At 45.8% G+C, this 18,701-nt stretch overlaps 7 protein-coding genes across 7 annotated transcripts; 4 read left to right on the top strand and 3 right to left on the bottom strand.

Moving 5' to 3' along the window:
* Positions 1–1,259: 1,259 nt before the first annotated feature.
* On the top strand, positions 1,260–3,297 carry V1516DRAFT_708770 (regulator of chromosome condensation 1/beta-lactamase-inhibitor protein II). The gene is made up of 2 exons (XM_066924203.1): positions 1,260–1,521; positions 1,590–3,297. The coding sequence occupies exons 1-2, from the start codon at positions 1,437–1,439 to the stop codon at positions 3,188–3,190; spliced, it is 1,686 nt and encodes a 561-aa protein (XP_066775335.1). The 5' UTR covers positions 1,260–1,436; the 3' UTR covers positions 3,191–3,297.
* Positions 3,298–5,377: 2,080 nt separating this feature from the next.
* Positions 5,378–6,010, top strand: V1516DRAFT_629096 (carbonic anhydrase; the record flags this gene model as incomplete). The annotated part of the gene is made up of 1 exon (XM_066919873.1): positions 5,378–6,010. One exon carries the CDS (start codon positions 5,378–5,380, stop codon positions 6,008–6,010), a length of 633 nt encoding a protein of 210 aa, XP_066775334.1.
* Positions 6,011–6,123: 113 nt separating this feature from the next.
* On the bottom strand, positions 6,124–6,849 carry V1516DRAFT_680927 (putative NIMM subunit of mitochondrial NADH:ubiquinone oxidoreductase). The gene is made up of 3 exons (XM_066923174.1): positions 6,738–6,849; positions 6,485–6,581; positions 6,124–6,419 (listed from the first exon to the last, which is right to left on the bottom strand). Exons 1-3 carry the CDS (start codon positions 6,780–6,782, stop codon positions 6,301–6,303), a joined length of 261 nt encoding a protein of 86 aa, XP_066775333.1. The 5' UTR covers positions 6,783–6,849; the 3' UTR covers positions 6,124–6,300.
* A 446-nt stretch (positions 6,850–7,295) lies between these two features.
* On the top strand, positions 7,296–9,394 carry V1516DRAFT_553595 (uncharacterized protein). Its single transcript, XM_066919204.1, has 2 exons — positions 7,296–9,018; positions 9,147–9,394. Exon 1 carries the CDS (start codon positions 7,550–7,552, stop codon positions 9,002–9,004), a length of 1,455 nt encoding a protein of 484 aa, XP_066775332.1. The 5' UTR covers positions 7,296–7,549; the 3' UTR covers positions 9,005–9,018; positions 9,147–9,394.
* On the top strand, positions 9,395–13,371 carry V1516DRAFT_553596 (uncharacterized protein). The gene is made up of 3 exons (XM_066919205.1): positions 9,395–11,601; positions 11,652–13,134; positions 13,316–13,371. The coding sequence occupies exons 1-3, from the start codon at positions 9,657–9,659 to the stop codon at positions 13,335–13,337; spliced, it is 3,450 nt and encodes a 1,149-aa protein (XP_066775331.1). The 5' UTR covers positions 9,395–9,656; the 3' UTR covers positions 13,338–13,371.
* V1516DRAFT_655960 (caspase domain-containing protein) lies at positions 13,263–15,214 on the bottom strand. The gene is made up of 3 exons (XM_066920330.1): positions 14,182–15,214; positions 13,989–14,127; positions 13,263–13,928 (listed from the first exon to the last, which is right to left on the bottom strand). Exons 1-3 carry the CDS (start codon positions 15,127–15,129, stop codon positions 13,405–13,407), a joined length of 1,611 nt encoding a protein of 536 aa, XP_066775330.1. The 5' UTR covers positions 15,130–15,214; the 3' UTR covers positions 13,263–13,404.
* A 55-nt stretch (positions 15,215–15,269) lies between these two features.
* On the bottom strand, positions 15,270–18,484 carry V1516DRAFT_666368 (uncharacterized protein; the record flags this gene model as incomplete). Its single annotated transcript, XM_066920741.1, has 3 exons — positions 15,270–15,596; positions 15,650–18,304; positions 18,356–18,484. 3 exons carry the CDS (start codon positions 18,482–18,484, stop codon positions 15,270–15,272), a joined length of 3,111 nt encoding a protein of 1,036 aa, XP_066775329.1.
* Between the last annotated feature and the right edge of the window lie 217 nt (positions 18,485–18,701).

Genomic DNA, 18,701 nt, shown 5'->3' with positions numbered 1-18,701 from the left:
TCGTTACCGTTTTCGTCTCAGTCGGTTTTGTGGTCGCTGCCTAATCCGGAGTTGGACCTATGTTCGGCGTGTTCGGCGCTTTGGGTGTATTCTTCACGCTGGGCCTTCCGATCTGGATGGATAGTTAAATGAATTCAAACATAAATTCAACTCGATCTTTCTACAAGATGAGGTAATTCAGCGGTTGCCAAAAATTTGCTTATACAACGATATATGCTTGCCGATGCAAAGGATATATACTTCGCCACAGCCGATACTATGCAATGTTGCTAGCTGACGAGTGCTCTTTTGGAGCTCGTATATGCCGTATCCCTGAGATGTCGAGCGAAAGATGCCGTGGCATAATTATAAGAGAATTGCGGATGGGCAATATGGAGTTTGCAAATTGCGTGATCAGTACTCAGTGCGAGAAATATGTCATACGTTACTTCATCTGGTCGATTCTGAGAGGATCTTGATTTTGCCAGGTCCGTCAATCTCATCGCTATCTCGTGCTACATGATAGGAACAGAAGCGAGATCTTTCACTCTGTTCACGCTCTTTGTTGCATGTTTTATTTTGTTGTGCTGCCTAATTGAATTTCACGGTTGTTCTCTGGACTGCAGAGTCCTGGAATCGGGACTGCATCATAGTGTGCGAATACCGATCTGTACTCATTTGTGTTGATCCTGCTCTCTGACTGCTGTTTCTAGTTCCCATATATCTACAGCTTTGGGCTCATTCTTGAGATCGTACGGAGATGATCTGGCTGTCCCTTATCATGCATTTTGTCTGAAATATTATGCCAAGCAACACTGTGATCTCTACACCATCAGCTTATACCTTGTCCCGGCTTTCTGATTTTCCTTACTCTCACCTGTCATGAGGTGCGCTTAATTATCTCCGCAACTCAGTGTCGATTCCATTATTTAAACCCCATTTCGTCCGTGTGTTCGAAATAATAAGCTCTGTCTCTCTCAAATGATTGAATGTAACTGTCTGATTTCGATGATCTATATATTTGCTACCTTTGCACAAATCGATTGCCGCCTCCAGCTGGTAACCAGTCAGACCTCCATTTCACTTTGCCGTAGCACGAATCTACCCAAGTCCAACACTAAAAAGTCTATGAGAAATAAATTCACTTGAATTCTACTATCGAGCAGCAATAATATTTCTATCAATCAGTACCAAGAACTTATCTCAGGGTAACTGCGCCGCAGCATCTCTGACATCCAGCTGAGTCTATGTTTTGAGATGGCAGAACTACTGGGAAAACAAACAAATACAAGTGTAAAAACTTGAAAACAATCCTGATTTGGTTTGATTTGCAGCACCTCGAGATCTATTGCGCAGATTTCCTTTGATCTGTTTAGTTGCTACGTTTGGTTATATTGCGAGCTAAATTTTGTTTGATTTTTGTTTGATTGGTTTCGGGAAGACTAGATTCTGGCAATATGGCACCACCACGAAAGCGGAAGGAATTACATGATTCGGAAGGAATTGCTGCCACGATGAAAACCTCAAAGCGGCAAACGAAAGGTATATTTGTTTTAACAGAGATATTATTATGCAAGAATGTTTGATGTACTGATATGGCGACTTTCCAGCAGCTCCTCCTGTAAAGCGGGTAACCAAGACACCATCCTCGGCTAAATCAAGTGCAGGCGTCCGACGTGCTCGTAAAGCCGGGTCGATCGCTTCGTCAGTGAGTAGCACGAATACTATCGCGTCGCGATCTACAAAGTCCGATTCGATTGGAACTGAAATCACAGAGCCCGACGAAGATGTTAAGCAAGAAACTCAGGTCGACGAAGACAGTCTCGCTGAGACACAAGCCAAGGTTGAGTATGAAGCGCCATATAAGCTTAAGAAGCCAACTGGCAAGATCATAAATCAGATCCCACAATTGAAGACTGTGCCACTCAATATTTACGTCTTTGGTACCGGATCCATGTCAGAACTTGGATTAGGACCAGAGGCAAAAAATAAAGAGGTAAAGAGACCGCGTTTGAACCCGTTTCTTCCGATCGATTCTGTTTCTATTGTTGATTTCGCCGTTGGAGGTGCGCATGTTGTTGTCATTGATAAAGCAGGCAAATTGTGGTCTTGGGGCTGCAATGATCATGGAGCACTAGGAAGGAATACAGCTGGGGGAGATGAAGGCTTGTTAAGAGATATGGATGCCGAAGACGACGATGACGACGGTGACTTGAATCCGTACGAAAGTACGCCTGCAAAAGTCGAGAATTTGCCAGATGATCTTGTTTTCGTCGAAGTCGCGGCCTCTGACAGCTTGAGTGTTGGTCTCACCAGTGAAGGCCGCGTATGGGCGTGGGGTACGTTTAGATGTAATGAAGGTATTCTTGGATTCAGCGAGAAGGTCGAATTCCAACGAACTCCCACTCAAATCCCTTTACCTTTTGCAGTTACCAGTATTGTTGCAGGAAAAGATCACGTACTTGCACTTACGGTTAACGGGAAAGTATTCGCTTGGGGTAATGGACAGCAATTCCAGCTGGGTCGGCGGATTATGGACCGCGAGAAAATGCAGTCGCTTATTCCGCGAGAGTTCGGCATCAAAAACATCAAGTCTATAGGGTCTGGTGAATATCATTCTTTTGCGATTGATACTTCAGGCCGCGTTATGGCTTGGGGATTGAATCAGTTTGGACAATGCGGAATTCCCAGTGACGCCGGTGAGGATGGTGCTGTGGTGTCCTCGCCGACATATATCGACGGGCTGGACGGCAAAAACATCGTTTGCATTACTGGCGGGGAGCATCATTCGGCTGCCTTGTCAGCTGCGAGTGAGATGTATACATTTGGTCGAGTTGACTCGTTCGAGGTCGGTATTGAGAAGGACGAACTTCCAGAGACAGCGGTCAAGGATGCGAATGGGAAACCACGATATTTACCGATTCCTACAATTGTTACTATTGACGATGGAGATGTTCACGCGAAATTTGTCGCCTGTGGAAGTCACCATAACATTGCTCTCGCAAAAGAAGATGGTTCAGCTTGGACATGGGGCTTTGGCGAGACATATCAAGTCGGCCAAGGCCCGAGCGGCGAGGATGTAGAAATTCCTACAAAAATTGAAAATACGGCGACAAAGGGAGTTGAGATGATTCTTGCAGGCGCGGGAGGACAGTTTAGTGTTTTGGGTGGAAGATCGGCGGTCGTGAAAGATGAGTCTACGAGCATATAAAATAGGACGAATAGAGTGAGCAAAAGCGGCAGAACGCTGCGAAACTGAGTTGTATAGTAGTTTGTGAACGCAATGCAGGAAAATAGTAATCTTTGAAACAAAATTAAATCAAATTAGAGATGGAATCATACGATGCTGCGGCCAGTAACTGGTCTATACTGGGTACGAGCAGTGGTCAGTACCGTCTGATCGGGCGAATATGGTGTGATAACACTACAGAGAATGGCTTTTTAAGTTTTTCTTTTCCTCTATTCCTGTTCCGCTCTAAACTGTTGAAGTGAACGGCTTCGTTGGCTAGAAGCAGGTTGAGACAACAGTATACAGGAGAACTTACAAGAAGCCTTAGTAGCCAAGGGAGCTGAAGTGGGGGCGGGAGGGGAAGGACCAAATGTTGGCGCTGCCGGTGTTGAATAAACGTTGCAAGTGAAGTTTACAGAGCCCTCTAAGATGAAAGTTAAGAACAGACAGAATTCTGATTACGGCCAAATCTAAGAAAGATCGAACGGCAGCAAGATGCAGGAATTGCCCACGATAGCGCGCACAGAGTAAATCACACGCTAAAGCAGAAGAAGAAGGTCGGTATAGGTTAGACTATGAGTGAATAGCAAGACACATGGTTCATGCATGGAACTATTTAGCTGGTACAGAATAGGACACCTGGCGAACCAGGCGTCGAGAGGGTGGAGAGAGGAGAGGTAGATGAGCTATTCCAACTATGGGATGTGCGAAGGCGTCGACCTGAACTAGCGTGAACTTGGAAGAAGACAACGCGCAGAGGCGCAAATACATCATGTTTTAGATGATATCAATCTAGCGCTATTTGTCGGGCCAGGTCTACAATGAATGAACTATGCCTTCCGGTGTCTTGTCGAACGGAGAATATTCTCTTGTATGCGACGCTTCCGCGGCTGACACTCGAGAACTGGAACTGCCAGATTCGTCGGGCAATTAGCTCACTGTCCGAGATCGATATATGACGATGTTCCGTCCCTCAAATTTTAGACATGGCTTAGCAGTAATCAGTCCCAGATAAATATGACAGATCTGAGAGCAAGAAATAGAATGAGCTTCTCTTCCAGCAGTCTCCAGATCAGTTCTCCCCCACTGGCTCGGCTATTGGGACGCAGAGATTATGTGACGTAATACATGAAGTTTTCTGCCGATTTCCGGATGACAAATTATTTTGTTGCGATTTCCCACAGATTCGTTGAACACCGTATTGCTATCTAATTTCTCGCCCTTCAATCTCCTCCCACCATCTCACAGTGGCTTCTGGTGGGCACAGCATGCCCACCATCTGCGGATCTGGGGCGTATTGCCCACTCATGCCCACCATACGCCGCACGTCCGTCGGCTGAGTGGTCTGGCTGGGGCACATTGTGTTAGGAGTGCAAGGATTTTTGCCTCCTAAAACCAAGGCCCGCTATTGTTTTGAGCATGGGCGAGAAAGGTTGTTGGGTGGCAGACGATGGAATTGAGTAGAAATAAAATAAAATTTTTAAAAAGAAGGGCTTGTTATGGCTGGGAAATGTTTCAGAAGAGTCATTTTTCAAGCTCAACTAGTGGTCCTCTGTGCTTAAAAACCGCACTTCGAAACCATGATATAATATCTGCGTCGGCCCTCTTTCCAATCTATCTCCACCGGCCAGCTCTCGTCCACAGCCTTTTCTAGCACTACTATCGCTTCCTCCCTACTCATCTCATACAAATCTCTCCAGTCTGCCTCCCCCGTCGCCCGTCATCACCATTGCGACCTCAATTCTCTCGCACTCTGCGTCACTTTCCTCTCGGCGACTCTGTCTCCAGGCTGCGCGCATTCCTCGTTTGTCCCACCTCCTCTTTACATTTCCCCACTACTCGCCGCACATCCCCAGCAAGCAGCTGCCGCTGTGCGTTCGCCGTCAGACTCGACTTCTCTCTAGCAAACGTCATCAGCACCATTCTCTGTGTTCTCACAAAGATAGTTTGCAAAAACCCCAGCCAACCAGCATTTTTATCGCAGAAATGGCTTCTTCCGCCGTCAAACCTCTAGAACTTACACCTTCGATCTCGGAGCCAGTCGTGCTCCAGCGCGAGCAGAGCTCCTCTGGTAGTTCGGATGCCTCAAATGCAACTACCATATCCTCCTCTCCGTCCTCCAACGCTGACCAAATCCCACCGACTCAGCCGGCACTCGATCATCCGAAAATGATTCAAGATCTGCTCGCCAGCAATCAGGCTTGGGCACAGCGCACTGCTACCCTCAATCCTGCTCTGTTTGCGCGCAATGCGAAAGGTCAGAATCCGCACGTCTTATGGATCGGCTGCTCAGACTCACGCGTTGGTGAGTCCTGTCTCGATCTTCTTCCGGGGTCCGTATTTGTTCATCGTAACATTGCCAATCTCATGCCCTATGGCGATCTGTCGTCCCTGTCTGTGGTCCAGTTCGCCGTCGACGTTCTCAAAGTAAAGCACATCGTTGTATGTGGGCATTACGACTGCGGAGGAGCTGCTGCTGCTCTCGGGAACAAAAGTTTGGGCATTTTGGATCATTGGCTTAAGCATCTTCGTGATGTGCGAGCTAAACATAAAGACGAACTAGGAGCTATTGCTGATCCCAAAGCCCGTTTGAATCGTCTCGTTGAACTAAATGTCATCACACAAGTACACCACGTATGTCGGATGGCTCCCGTAGCCGCTGCTATGAAACAAGGTCGATTGGTTGTTTCAGGATTGATTTATGATGTCTCTTCGGGTCGTATAAAACCTATGGAGATTCCTGCTGACACTTCGGAAGAAGATTATGATCTTTACGACGCCGAGAGCGAGTTCGAGCATTAGAAAAAAATGTTCCAGACTCGCTAACTGGCGGATTGATATAAATCAGAGCAAGTTGAAAGAAACATTGCAAGACTTGGATGGTTTAGAAAAAGGTAGATTGGCGTTTTATTTTGTTTGAAATTAATTTTGTATATATTGCTGGAATAGACTGTGATTTGGCTTCTTCCTGGAACTAAGTGCGACAGGTCCGCTGTAGATGAATCAAAAAAATAGATGTAATTGTTTAACCCAAACTCCGCAAATAAAACAAAATCCGTTGTGAAAAGTTTTGTTGTCTCCAGATGCTACGCTTAAGTGCTCAGAGACTTAGTAAGTTTGTAGGTACTAGACACACCAAACTCAGGATGAGCAATCGCCTTCTGAAGCTGTTCACGATGGAGACCGGTAAGACGTAAATCACGTTCCCTCACTACTTTAGTTAATAATCTCTCATGTCCCGGCATTGTAAGTAGTGCAAGACTCGATAGAACATACTCAACTTATCGAACGGGTCGAGATGGACATGTCTGCGGTGTCCACGCTCAGCGATCGAGTTTCCAAGAGCCATACCGCCGCCAGCGACGCAAAACATCTAAATTAGTTAGAATCTAACGCCGTTCAACAATGTGACACGAAGTATGCTTGGATTCAGTGTAGATGCAATGAAAAACGCTGAAAAATCTCTATTTCATTCACTTTTGAATCCATCTATCCCGATCCCACTTCGGCTTGACTGGCAGGCACTTACGACCAAGATAACGCCATATGGCATAAGAGCTTCAAAAGGAATCATGATGAATAACTAGACTAGAAATATCGCACAAATCTCTGTTCGTTGCTGTGAGAAATCTGTACTAGACCGATTTGCAATCAAACAGTTTCCTACGAGAAGGAGATTCTGCCGAACGACATCAAGTCCAATCACATGACACTGTCGTTGACTTATGGCTCTCTTCAAAGCTGATCTGAACGGGTTCTGATTGGTCGCTACAGATGGTCTAACTCTGGCCAGTCGGCCACTCACAGCGCGAGAAAAGCGTGCTATAGACATCCGCCTGCCTGTTTTAGAAAAACCTAGCCCTGCCCCGGCTCCCGCTGAGGCAGGAACTTTCGTTCCGTCCAGTCGGCGAGGACTTGAGAAGATGCACGACTTAGTTTTGATACCTATTCAATAGTCTGTCGTTGTGCCTGGTCAAGATTTGATAGTGTACAAAAGTGCAGTACTTGCTCTTGCAGCTACGCGAAATTCTCTAAAAGTGCACTCAAGAGAACGCAAGTAATTTTGCTGTTTTGTTCAGATTCGATTGTCGGTTTTAATACTGCAATTTGGCTGTTCGTCCAGGTTCTAGCGTACAAATTTCTCTTTTTCGATTTTATTTAACAAATCACGTTTGTATTCGGCTCGGATTAGATATTCAAGATTAGAATTCAGCTGAAATTTAGTCTTGTTTACCTAATTTCTATATATTCCCTACTTAACGTTTGCCGCGTCTGATTCACTGGACCAGTGCACATAGCTCGACAGCACACTCACATATATACACAAACCACCTCTTCACAATGCTAACTGCTACACGGTTAGCACTACTCAGATCTTCCTCGCGATCGTCTTTCGTTCGCAGCTCTTCTGCACGAAGATTTTACGGTGGTCTCAAAGACCAGGATCGGATATTCCAGAATCTCTACGATGGCTATGGAAAGGACCTTAAGTCGTCCGAGCTGCAGGGTGATTGGTACAAGACTAAGGAAATCATTCTGAAAGGACATGACTGGATCATTGGTGAAATCAAGGCCTCAGGTCTTCGTGGCCGTGGTGGTGCTGGCTTCCCTTCTGGTCTCAAATGGAGTTTCATGAATCCTCCTGGATGGGAAAAGAATGAGGGGCCGCGATACATTGTAGTTAACGCTGATGAGGGTGAGCCGGGCACTTGCAAGGACCGCGAAATTATCCGTAAGGATCCTCACAAGCTTGTCGAGGGCTGTCTCGTTGCAGGTCGTGCTATGAACGCAACCGCAGGCTACATTTACATCCGCGGCGAATTCTACAACGAGGCCAATATCTTACAGACTGCTATCAACGAGGCTTATGCTGCAGGTTATCTTGGAAAGAACGCTTGCGGTTCGGGCTACGACTTCGACCTCTATATCCATCGAGGAATGGGTGCCTACGTTTGTGGAGAGGAAACTAGTTTGATTGAGTCCATTGAAGGTAAGGCTGGCAAACCTCGTTTGAAACCTCCATTTCCTGCGGGCGTCGGTCTTTTCGGTCGCCCCACTACCGTCACTAATGTGGAGACTGTCGCCGTCGCTCCTACCATTTGTCGACGGGGCGGTACTTGGTTTTCGTCTTTCGGTCGCGAGCGAAACCATGGAACAAAACTGTTTTGTATTTCAGGCCATGTTAATGAGCCTTGCACAGTAGAGGAGGAGATGTCGATCCCATTAAAGGAGCTTTTAGAGAAGCATTGTGGTGGAATTCGCGGTGGTTGGGATAATTTGCTAGGTGTCATTCCTGGTGGTTGCTCCGTTCCTATTCTGCCAAAAGACATCTGTGAAGATGTTTTGATGGATTACGATGCGCTCCGCGATGTGCACTCTGGTCTTGGTACTGCAGCAGTCATTGTTATGGACAAGTCGACAGACCTTGTCCGTGCAATTCAGCGATTCGCCTATTTCTACAAGCATGAGAGTTGTGGACAATGTACACCTTGCCGTGAGGGTACGACTTGGCTTTTAAAGATGATGGATCGTTTCAACGCAGGCATGGGTACCGAACGTGAAATTGATATGCTTATCGAACTCACAATGGAGATTGAGGGTCATACTATTTGCGCTCTTGGAGATGCCGCAGCCTGGCCTATCCAAGGACTGGTCCGTCATTTCCGTCCCGAAATTGTCAAGAAGATCAAAGACTACGAACAGAGAATGGGTGCTGTTTCAGTTGGTGGCTGGACTGAGGGCTCATCCGTTGCTGATGGGGTTGTCAAAGGGTTAACTGTTCCTCATGCTCATTAGATTAGAGTTGGAAGGTAAAACAAGATGTGGTGCAGTAGTTGATTTTTTTTATGTAAAGAAGTGCATTCATTGTGTTAAATTGGTTACTTTTTTCATCCCGCTATCGGTTATCTTTGTTTTTCTAATACATTCATCATTCTAGATAATCCGCTCTCCTCCTTCGTCTGAAGCGTGCTTTATATTACAGATTACTTCAAATCGTTCATATAAGCGTATGCGACGGATCTTATGATCTCTGTCGCGTCAGACGGATTTGGTGGGCCGACTTTTTTAGTGTCAGCTCCCCTCAAACCATCCGACATCGTGAGAACCGGCAGCCACCATAATCACCACGGTTTCGCGGCCAGAAGCGAATGTGCACGTGAATCAGGAATGTCCCGTTGCCGAATTTTATTATGGGGACTAGCATACTATCTATATATGCACATTTAATAAGTACAGACTGATGTACAATTCACCAGAATAATAGCTTCTGCCCCGCCCAGACGGCAACTATCAACTTGTTGGAGGTGTTTTGCAGTCATTTTCAGAACTTTCCTCCCTTTAGTTCCTTTTCGTTTAATCACTTACAATTGTAATTTTTCTTGCTCGACTCGGTTCCGCTCCATAGCTCTAGCAGGAAGCTTCAGCTGAAGGCTTTGCAGAAACTGTCATGTCGTGTTTGTCGCCCGCTCCTCCGCGAGGGCTACAAGCTGTCATTCCCATCGATCCGCCACCCTCAAAGCGGGAAAAAGTCGCTCTCTACCTGAACCAGAAAAAAGAGCAGTTTGAGCAATATCAGAAACTATTAAAACAGCAAGGGGCCCAGTTAGCTAAACAACGTCAGGCCGGTCTCGGAAGAAACGATGGGGGTCCTCGCCGTCTGGGGACCTTCTCTAGATTAATGTCTACATCGTCTTTCACTACTTATGCAAGAGCCGCTCAGCAACAGGAAGACGAATTGAAACGGAGCTTGAATTCTGCTGATAGTGATTCAGCTTTGACCGCTGAGTCGGAGGCTAAGAACTTGAGTGACAAAAATGGAGAAAAACTGGTCATGTTTCCGTCTTACGCTCGCAGACTAGACAATGGATTGGTCGAGATTGATATTCGCGGCTGGATCTATGCTGCTGGACTGCCGAATCGGAAAAATCGTATCTTCACCTCACTTGTTCGTCAATTAGTGGGCGTCGAGGAGCAAAAGCCTGATCAGGACGGTACGGGTGCCGAGGCAGATGCAGACAATCCAGAGCAGAATTCAGTGAACGCACAGTCTACAGCCAGTTCTTCAAAAGTCGGTTCAGCCTCTCCGTTTAGCACGGCTCGATACAATAATGTTCAAAACAATAAGGTCGGAAGCGTAATTCCAAAGAATTCCTCGTCCATTAGTGTTGGCTCGGTTTTGGCTTCAAATGGTCGCGGATCCCCGTCACCTTCAAGACGTGGTTCTACTAGCCTAAATAGTACTTTGATTCGCCCTCAATCTCCAAGTGCTGCGGTGCGGATCCCGCGAAGTGGCCGTAGAGGTGCTTCAGATCGCAGTTATTCGCCTGGGACTTCTCCTGCATACGGTTCGCCTCGAAGTAATGCCTACTCACCGGCCCGAATGCGCGGTATGGCAGATGATTCTGCGGTCTTCAATAGCAATCGGTTTGTTCAGCCTTCGTTTGCAGGTGATCGGCAACCTTTACTTTCTCAGAGCCCTAACGGTGGAGCGCGGAGCCCCGGATATTTTTCAGAGATCGAGTCGGATGCTGAGTCGGATTATTTTTCTGAAAGCGAAGATGAATTTGTAGTAGATAACCATCACGAGACAGTGGTTATCCAACGCAGCTCTCCTCCTCCTCAGACAACTCCAATGTCTTATTCTACGACGCCAACTGGACCTCGACCAAGTGATATTCGTGCTCAACAGTCTCTATATAGAAATAATGCCGCAAATAGCTCTATGGTTTCCATTGCGGGCCATAATAGTGAAGTTGTTGCCCAAAATGCGGACAATGCCCCTCTTTCAACTTCATTTTCAGCTACTAAAGGGTCATACTTTCCAGATTACTCACGTCGTGGATCACTACTTAATCTCACTCGGACATTTTCAACCAGTAATGCTTCCGGTTTTAGAAGTCCTGGGCCATCAACTCCTGGAATTATGAACCAGAATTTTTCATTTGCATCGACTCCGGGAGGGATCAACCCGAACTTCACGCTGAGTTCGTCAGCTAGTACTTCTCCCGCAAACCAAGAAGCTATTTCTGATTCTCGTTCCTCTACCCCACCTCCACTTCCTGCCAGACCAGCTTTAATATCATTTGCGACAATGTATAATGCCGAGAAAGTTTTGCAAGAACGAATTGCGCCATTCATTTCACGACCAATTTCTGCGGAAACCGTGACAATCAATGTTGGATCAACGGATTCAGAACAGTATTCTACGTATAATGTTATCACTACTGATAGTGGGCATTTTGGAGTTCGCTTGCGACTAGGTTATGATCCTGAACTGACTTGCGTGGAGTGCGACGATTTGATCACTGTGAACGAGATCAAAGTTATTGAGCCATATGGTGTGAGTTTGATTAGTGATGTCGATGACACAATTAAACATACGGGCATTACTGGTAAGTTTGTGCACTTTGTCAATACTTTACTATTTTTTAACAGATTCCAGGTGAGAAGAAAGGTATATTCCGAAATGTCTTCGTCAAGGATTTTTCCGAGTTGGAAATTAAAGGTGTGGCCGAGTGGTACCAGCGATTGTCAAAGATCGGTGTTCCGATGCACTATGTTTCCAATTCGCCATGGCAGCTATTTCCTTCAATTGCAAAATTTATCCGTAAGGCAGGACTACCTGCTGGCTCGATGCATCTTAAGTATTATACTGGTTTTTTATATGGATTATTGGAACCTGCTGTTGAGAAGAAGCGATTCAATTTGGAATCCATTTTAACTGATTTTCCACATCGCAAATTTATTCTTGTTGGCGATTCCGGCGAAATGGATCTTGAAGCGTATGTTAACCTTGCCTGTAATTTCCCTAATCAGGTTCTTGTAATTTATATTCGGGATGTTACAACTCTATGCAATGATAATGATATGTTTTGTGAGATTTCAGAATTTAATGGGTTTTTCGCCTCTTCTGTTCCTCGACCGGACGAAATTGATTATCTTTTGGAAGATGATCCGCGGTGCTTTGTATGTGGTGGTAAAAGCGATCCTGATCGATATTATAATCGTCCGCATTCTCCTCCACCATTAATGCCCAAGCCTCAGAGTCTGAGGGGCAACAAAATCACGACACAGCCTACGGCCACCAGTACGGAATGGAGTTTGAGTCCGTCACCGGAGCTGAAAGACAATAGCGGTGTTGCAATTTCATCGATTTCTCAGCAGCAGCAACTTCATGAGCAAAGACAGCTTCATAGTCCAACTCCTGAAGTGCCCAAGATTCCAAAAAAGCCGAGCAATCTAAGATCTCAGCCTATTAATGCACAAAGAGGCGAGGTTGCGGGAGGTGCTCAGTTCGATCTGATGTCTACATCGGTTGCATCTACGATTTCGCCGATCGCCGAGCGCATGGCTGCCTACTCGTCTACTTTTGCTAGTGGTTCGCCTGAGTCCCCTGATAAACCCAGTTATTTGTCTTTGAAAGGAAAACCTCAGAGCACACCGAAGCCTGCGAATGCGACGACTGGTCTTTTATCCGCAGGATTGAAAGGAGAGGCAAACGGTGCACAGGATTATCGAAGTATTGCTGGTGGCGATAATTCTGGATCACAAGAAGATCACGAAGTTGAGGAGCATGATAGAAAGCCTCCATTACCTCCTCGGCCCGCCTCGCTTCTTCGATCAGTTGCTGGGGCGGCTGTAGCTCGAGCTCATGAAGGTCATACGCATGATTATCAGCACGCGAGCGATATGGCTGCGATCACATGCGGTTCTTGTTTCGGCCGACAGCAGCGCGGAAGATCAGCACGTCCGCGCGCAGAGCGCCCTCCCGAACCAACGGATAAAAAGCTAGCGCTTTGGAAACGCCGTGTCGCAAGAGCTCGAATGATGTTACCTAACGGAATTCGTCTACGGATGTGGAGAATCGGCGATGACGTCGCTGATGAATGCGAGGAAATTGTCCGTGAATATTTGGATAACATTAAGTATGATTTGGATTATTAGTTTTTCCTTTTGTATTTTGTTTTGCTTCTGATTTTTATGGGGTTTTGCATGTGATAAGTGATGTCGAATATATATGAAAACAGTTTTAATAGGGTCAATTTCATTTTGTTTGAATTTTTGCATTTACCTTTATTAATAATTTCAAGAATGCTAATTTAACAGCGAGGGTTCCTCGAATACATAATCCAGTATCCCAAACAAAATAAGATCAATAAGCAAAACAAAAAACTTCAAAAATAAATACGTAGAAATTACATAATAAACTGGATATTCACATCGATTGGATGGGATGAACTAAGCTGGGGTTTCTGAGAATATTTTGCAGACATCAAACCTCGCATATTTTTCAAAAGCGAAAGATAACTCTGGTTCGGGTTCGAACCCATAACTTCCTTGAAGGCCCAGGACATTGCACCAGTAGCTTTTCCTGCTTCCATCGCATCGGCCGACGTCTGCGAGTCTTTACAGCCTGAGAAAGTGATCACATCGGCCGAAGAGGTTTTAGTCTTTCTAGTCTTTTCTGTAGCACTAGAATTTGATCCTACAGCAGACTTGACTAGCGAGCTCAGAGCAGAAACTGTGCCGCTAAGATCACCGGAAGCGTAGGAACCAAACGCCTTGAGTAGTCCCTCGCCAGCCTCCTTGGCTAGATTTGGTTGCTTGATAACTCCTTGGGTAGAGTATACATATGGTAAATCGAGCGCGGTTCCAGAATGGCAACTGTCGAAAATGGCTGTTAATCGCACGCCGGATTGTAGAGGGGATACCATAATTGCTAGAAAATTATAGTTAGAAAGATTCAGATCAATTCCCTAGATTAGATAAAGTTAAATACCATGCAAATCATCATCTGTAATATGACCAGCAGTTTGAAAATCCAATGGATAGATGACTTCGTCGTATCCATCATCTTCATCACCGTCTAAATCCTTGGTTTGGCCTCCATGACCAGAGTAATGAAAGAATAAAGAATCCTAGGCAATTGTGTCAGCTCAATATCTTCTGCAACTCTCCAGAATGTGACTCACATTCGGCCGCGCATCCTTAACAAGCCACTGCATAGCACTGATCATATTCTCTCTGTAAGGTCTCGATCGAGCAACTTGGGCATCGTCAGTCAAAATAACCATGTCGTCTTCCTTATATCCATAGTTTTGAATCAGAAACTGGGAGATATTCTGCACATCATTAATACATCCTCGAAGCTGACTCGATGTTCCGATATAGTTGATTCCAATCAAAAGTGCTTTCTTACGACCAGAACAGTTCGAATATTGGAACCCGTACTCGCTTGGTGCTCCATTGCCAAATTGCTGGAATCCACTCGGAGCTTGATAAAGTTGCTCAGGAGACTGGTAGTTGCCCTGCGCGCGATTGTTGCCGCTACTTGCAGTTGAACTTTGATTATAACTATTAGTGTTTGCTTCCTGGTTGTATCCGCCTTGATTGTATCCTCCTTGGTTGTATCCGCCTTGGTTGTATCCTCCTTGGTTATATCCTCCCTGGTTATATCCCCCTTGATTATATCCCCCATTTTGTTGATACCCATTGTATCCTCCTCCATATCCTGGCGGGTGACCCGGTGGTGGGCCACCGAATCCTCCAGGTGGTGCACCAGGAGGGGGTCCGTAACCTCCCCCGCCTCCATAATACTGTCCTGGAGGTCCGGAAGGAGGCCCGTATCCGCTGTTATTACCGCCGCCGTTGTTGCTGCTGCTATTGTTGTTGTAGTGGTAGCGGTTGTTTCCAGGATACGACATGTTGAAAGCTATCTCGTTCAAACACCGAAAGCGTGAACAATCGCAAAATGCCCACAAAATTGGCGCTTCAATATATTTAGGGGACAGAGTTTCAGGGTCGTATGGCCTCTCCTTGTCTTCTTCCAACGTCGAGAACTCCCGCAAAACGTTCCAGAGCCACGTCAGCCGCTGGCTTTGCGGAGTCATCAGCTTTTGATTATGCAGGCGGGCAGTCATGTACAATACATTGCCGATGACAACGCCTTTTGGTCCACAAAATTGCTATTGCTGCTGTCAAGCAGCACTTATCTTTACAAGTTAAACACTTTCTTCCGCTGTTCAGCTTTCTTATCATTTATTCCAATTCACTAGCACAACTAAAGTTGGAATTTATATCCTTTACTGTTCTTGGTCTTGGCCAATTTATCGCTCTCTGTAAACCACTCCTTGAAAGATTTCATAGTTGGCCGAGCATTTTGGCCGGGCCTCCTCTGCTTTGAGTCGCTGCCACGATCCCCGGTGTATTGCGAATCTCCTATTGGATGCAAAATGATTTCGTACTCCTTTCCCGCCTCTACAAGTTCAGCCCATAGCGATGGTATTATAAGTTTCTGCTCAGACGCAAGTCGGATTTCAAACGATCCTGCCTTTATATACCCACCGTAGGATCTCGGAAAAGCTTGCAACAAATAAGTCTGCAGACGCTTAATATCTTATTAGCAAGTGTTTTAGCCTCACCATTGAACAAATATCATACCTGCCATGTGTTCACCTTCGATAGAGGAAACTGCCACTGCTTGTCAATTGTGGCATTGAAAAATGTAATCAGCTTAGATCCAGAATTAATGGTAGACTCCAGCTCCTTTATTTTGGCTTCGAGCCTTTCTCTTTCTGCCTTGGTGTCTTGTGTGAGTTTGTTCTTCTCACTCGTTAGCTGCTGGTTCTTGCTACCCAGCTCCTCCTTCTCCCGCTCCAACAACACTCTCTGCTTTGACGAATCCGCCAGCAACTCCTCAAACTTCTTCTCGACTTGTTCAACTCTCTTTGCATGGATCCTACCACAGTTTGATTCGGTAGATAGCGGAATCGGACTGATACCAGGATAGTTTACGTTCGTACCGCTAGATCCAGGGACCACAACAACACTGCTCCGATCCCGATATTGTTCATGGTCACGGATCCTATCCAATTGTCGTTCCAAGTCTCGAGTGCGTTCAACCACTCGGTCTTGGTTCCTCTCTAGTTCCGATAATCTGTGTCTACTCGATTCTCGGTCCCTCTCATGCTCGCGCAAACGCCAAAGATCATATGACAGAGAAGCTGGACGTTGGTGGCTATTATGACGATACCGACTGCTTTCCGACCTATTTGATCCATGAACAGAGCCTCTGTCCTTAGCTTCAGATGGACTGTGTCTGGCATTTGCTATTCCAGGCCCACGCGCTTGATCTATCGGTCGTGATGGAACCACTGTACTGTCTGGGCCATTGATAGGCTGTGTTTGCTCCAACTCCATATTTCGCAAAACTGGAGGTTTAACATCTAATTCTTTAGATTCTTGAGCATTCAGTTCAGGAAGTGGTTTAACTCGACGGTTAGTTATATCTGCAAAATCCTGAAATTGCTTGGTTTGTAGTTCTGGCAATCTCTGTTGAACTTCTTGTTGTGCAGAAAAGTGTGAAACTGATATTCCTTGATTGTTCAGACCGGGCAGGCCCTTGTTTCGTCCTTCGGGTCCGCGGGAGTCAATATGCTTAAAGCCATTAACTTGCTGTCCAAATTCAAAGTTATCGCCCCCATTGTTGTCCTGCTTGATTACTAGTTTCGAGGGTTCACCAGAATCTACAACTTTGAAATTTGGATGGGCAGCCTGATCTGTATAATATAAGGGAGAGTCATGAGAAGCCAATTTCTTTTGCAAATTATCTCTAGCTTGATAAGGGTGTAGAGAGTCTAGATTTGTGGAAGGGTCATACCCATGCTGAAATAACTGTGGACCTATATCACCCTTCGCTTCAACAAATTCGCGGGACCCGCCCTGATGTTCTGTTGATTGCTGCCCATTTGTAGTCATCTGACTCCGTAAATTATCAAAAATTTGATCCGATTGTTGGCTTACAGTGTAAGAAGCAATAGGAGCTTGAACTGCTGGTATGAAGTCTGTTACCTTATTTTCAGGAATATGACCATTTGCCCCAAATTGTCCTTGCATCGAGGTCCGAGGAAGATAAAAATTTGGATCAAATGTAGAAAATTCATCAAAACCAGATTCAGGATGTCCATTCGGAATTTCAGCATAAGGAGGAATTAAATAATTTTTGTTGTTCCGAATTGGCAGTTGAGTAGTAGACATGACTCCAGCTGAGGCGTTGTCTAAGTTCGCTGAGTAGTAGCGATCGAAGCCGGGATCGAAACTTGCGGAATCAACAGTAGAGTGTGCGTTTATTTGAAAATTTTTATTTTCCGTTTTTTCGCTCGCAGAATCAGGGAGCAAATTCGGTGAAAGTGAAGGCAGAGTGGAAGCTACTTCAGAAGTTGAAGAAGCACGAGACATCGGGCCAACCGTAGAAACTTTAGAAGACATAGAAAGCCGTTGAAAACCTGGAGAAGGTGGAGGAGAATCAGTATCAGACTGGAATAGATGACGATGGAGTTTGTCGGAAGTATGAGAACTCAGGCTTGCTTTATCAAAGTTTCTCGGATGATCCTCGATCTTTGACGGCAGGGTACTTGCAAACATATTTGGGCTATTCTGAAAGCCTTTCACGCGTTGGTTACCTGACATTTTCTCCGTGATATCAATGCCATTTGCAATGGCTGTTGGTACCAAGCTGATCGAGCGTGGGTGCGATCTCTCCATTTCAGAGCGTGGTACTGGTTGCATATGACTAGTCGACTCATCCGCTAACTGTTCATTCCTCCTCCGAGACTTGTTGGGAATCTTGAATTCGTACACTTTTTCGGTACTGGAAATGCCTCGAGGAAGCGTGATTCTTAATCTCGGCAAGCTAGAGGAAAGCTCAGATGGCGATGTCCCCGAAAACTCAGCCGAGCTCTGAATTTCGAAAGGCACATCGGTCGTTGGAAAAATCAAGGCGTTTCCGGTTGATCCTGAAGCTTGGCTTGTGGATCGCGGCAGATTTTTGCTCACCCACAAGTCAGACTTTTCTGCTGCCTGAGAACGGATCGAGGCGGGCGAGCTGCCAGTTGATGAATGGGCTGTATGGAACGAGGACGGACTGGAAGGGACCCAGGTAGACAACGAGTTCGAATATGGATCCAGATTGACGGCGATACGAAATAAGAACAAATTAAAAATGGTCAAATTAAACAACGAAGTATCGCAGTGTGCGTGATAGGAAATCAAGATAGTGAGAGGAGAGAGAGGAAGGCGTGAACGCCAACCGCAGCGCTGAACAGAATAGACAGAGGGACGGGGAATCAGAAATCAGACAGACATAACAAACGGGATATCGTCATAAAATAGTTCAACAGAGTGCCGTCGATGAATATCAGAAACTAGTAGACGGACAAGCGATGCAGCAACACTGACACTAGGGATCCTGGTACTGATTCGCTGGCTAGAGTGCATCGCTGGCTGCAAATCTCTACAAGGGTCACAAGCCGATAAATGCTGTTGTGTAGTAGAGCCTCATCCGACTCGGTTCCAGCTACCGAACGCCCAAACGCACTAACTACCTGGACAGGAACCGTCTCCGACTGTAAACAACTGCAGGATCCTTGTCTAAAGTATTCTCTTTCTGCACGACCAGCTTATTCTATGCTTCTAGGCGAAACCATAATTTGCA

Source organism: Lipomyces oligophaga (assembly GCF_038497815.1).
Source record: "Lipomyces oligophaga strain CBS 7107 unplaced genomic scaffold V1516scaffold_8, whole genome shotgun sequence".
Lineage (NCBI taxonomy): Eukaryota > Fungi > Ascomycota > Lipomycetes > Lipomycetales > Lipomycetaceae > Lipomyces > [Lipomyces] oligophaga.
This window is presented reverse-complemented; position numbering and strand designations above follow the sequence as displayed.

Excerpts from the sequence above, each read along its gene's own strand:
- V1516DRAFT_708770 (XM_066924203.1), top strand. The coding sequence starts at position 1,437 with ATGGCACCACCACGAAAGCGGAAGGAATTACATGATTCGGAAGGAATT. Across the intron at positions 1,522-1,589 it reads CTCAAAGCGGCAAACGAAAG|CAGCTCCTCCTGTAAAGCGG; the intron begins GTATATTTGTTT and ends GCGACTTTCCAG.
- V1516DRAFT_680927 (XM_066923174.1), bottom strand. The coding sequence starts at position 6,782 with ATGATTCCTTTTGAAGCTCTTATGCCATATGGCGTTATCTTGGTC. Across the intron at positions 6,582-6,737 it reads CATATGGCGTTATCTTGGTC|ATGTTTTGCGTCGCTGGCGG; the intron begins GTAAGTGCCTGC and ends TAACTAATTTAG. Across the intron at positions 6,420-6,484 it reads CGACCCGTTCGATAAGTTGA|TGAGGGAACGTGATTTACGT; the intron begins GTATGTTCTATC and ends TAACTAAAGTAG.
- V1516DRAFT_553595 (XM_066919204.1), top strand. The coding sequence starts at position 7,550 with ATGCTAACTGCTACACGGTTAGCACTACTCAGATCTTCCTCGCGATCG.
- V1516DRAFT_553596 (XM_066919205.1), top strand. The coding sequence starts at position 9,657 with ATGTCGTGTTTGTCGCCCGCTCCTCCGCGAGGGCTACAAGCTGTCATT. Across the intron at positions 11,602-11,651 it reads TAAACATACGGGCATTACTG|GTGAGAAGAAAGGTATATTC; the intron begins GTAAGTTTGTGC and ends AACAGATTCCAG. Across the intron at positions 13,135-13,315 it reads GAATATTTGGATAACATTAA|CGAGGGTTCCTCGAATACAT; the intron begins GTATGATTTGGA and ends CTAATTTAACAG.
- V1516DRAFT_655960 (XM_066920330.1), bottom strand. The coding sequence starts at position 15,129 with ATGACTGCCCGCCTGCATAATCAAAAGCTGATGACTCCGCAAAGCCAG. Across the intron at positions 14,128-14,181 it reads TTAAGGATGCGCGGCCGAAT|GATTCTTTATTCTTTCATTA; the intron begins GTGAGTCACATT and ends ACAATTGCCTAG. Across the intron at positions 13,929-13,988 it reads TACAGATGATGATTTGCATG|CAATTATGGTATCCCCTCTA; the intron begins GTATTTAACTTT and ends ATAATTTTCTAG.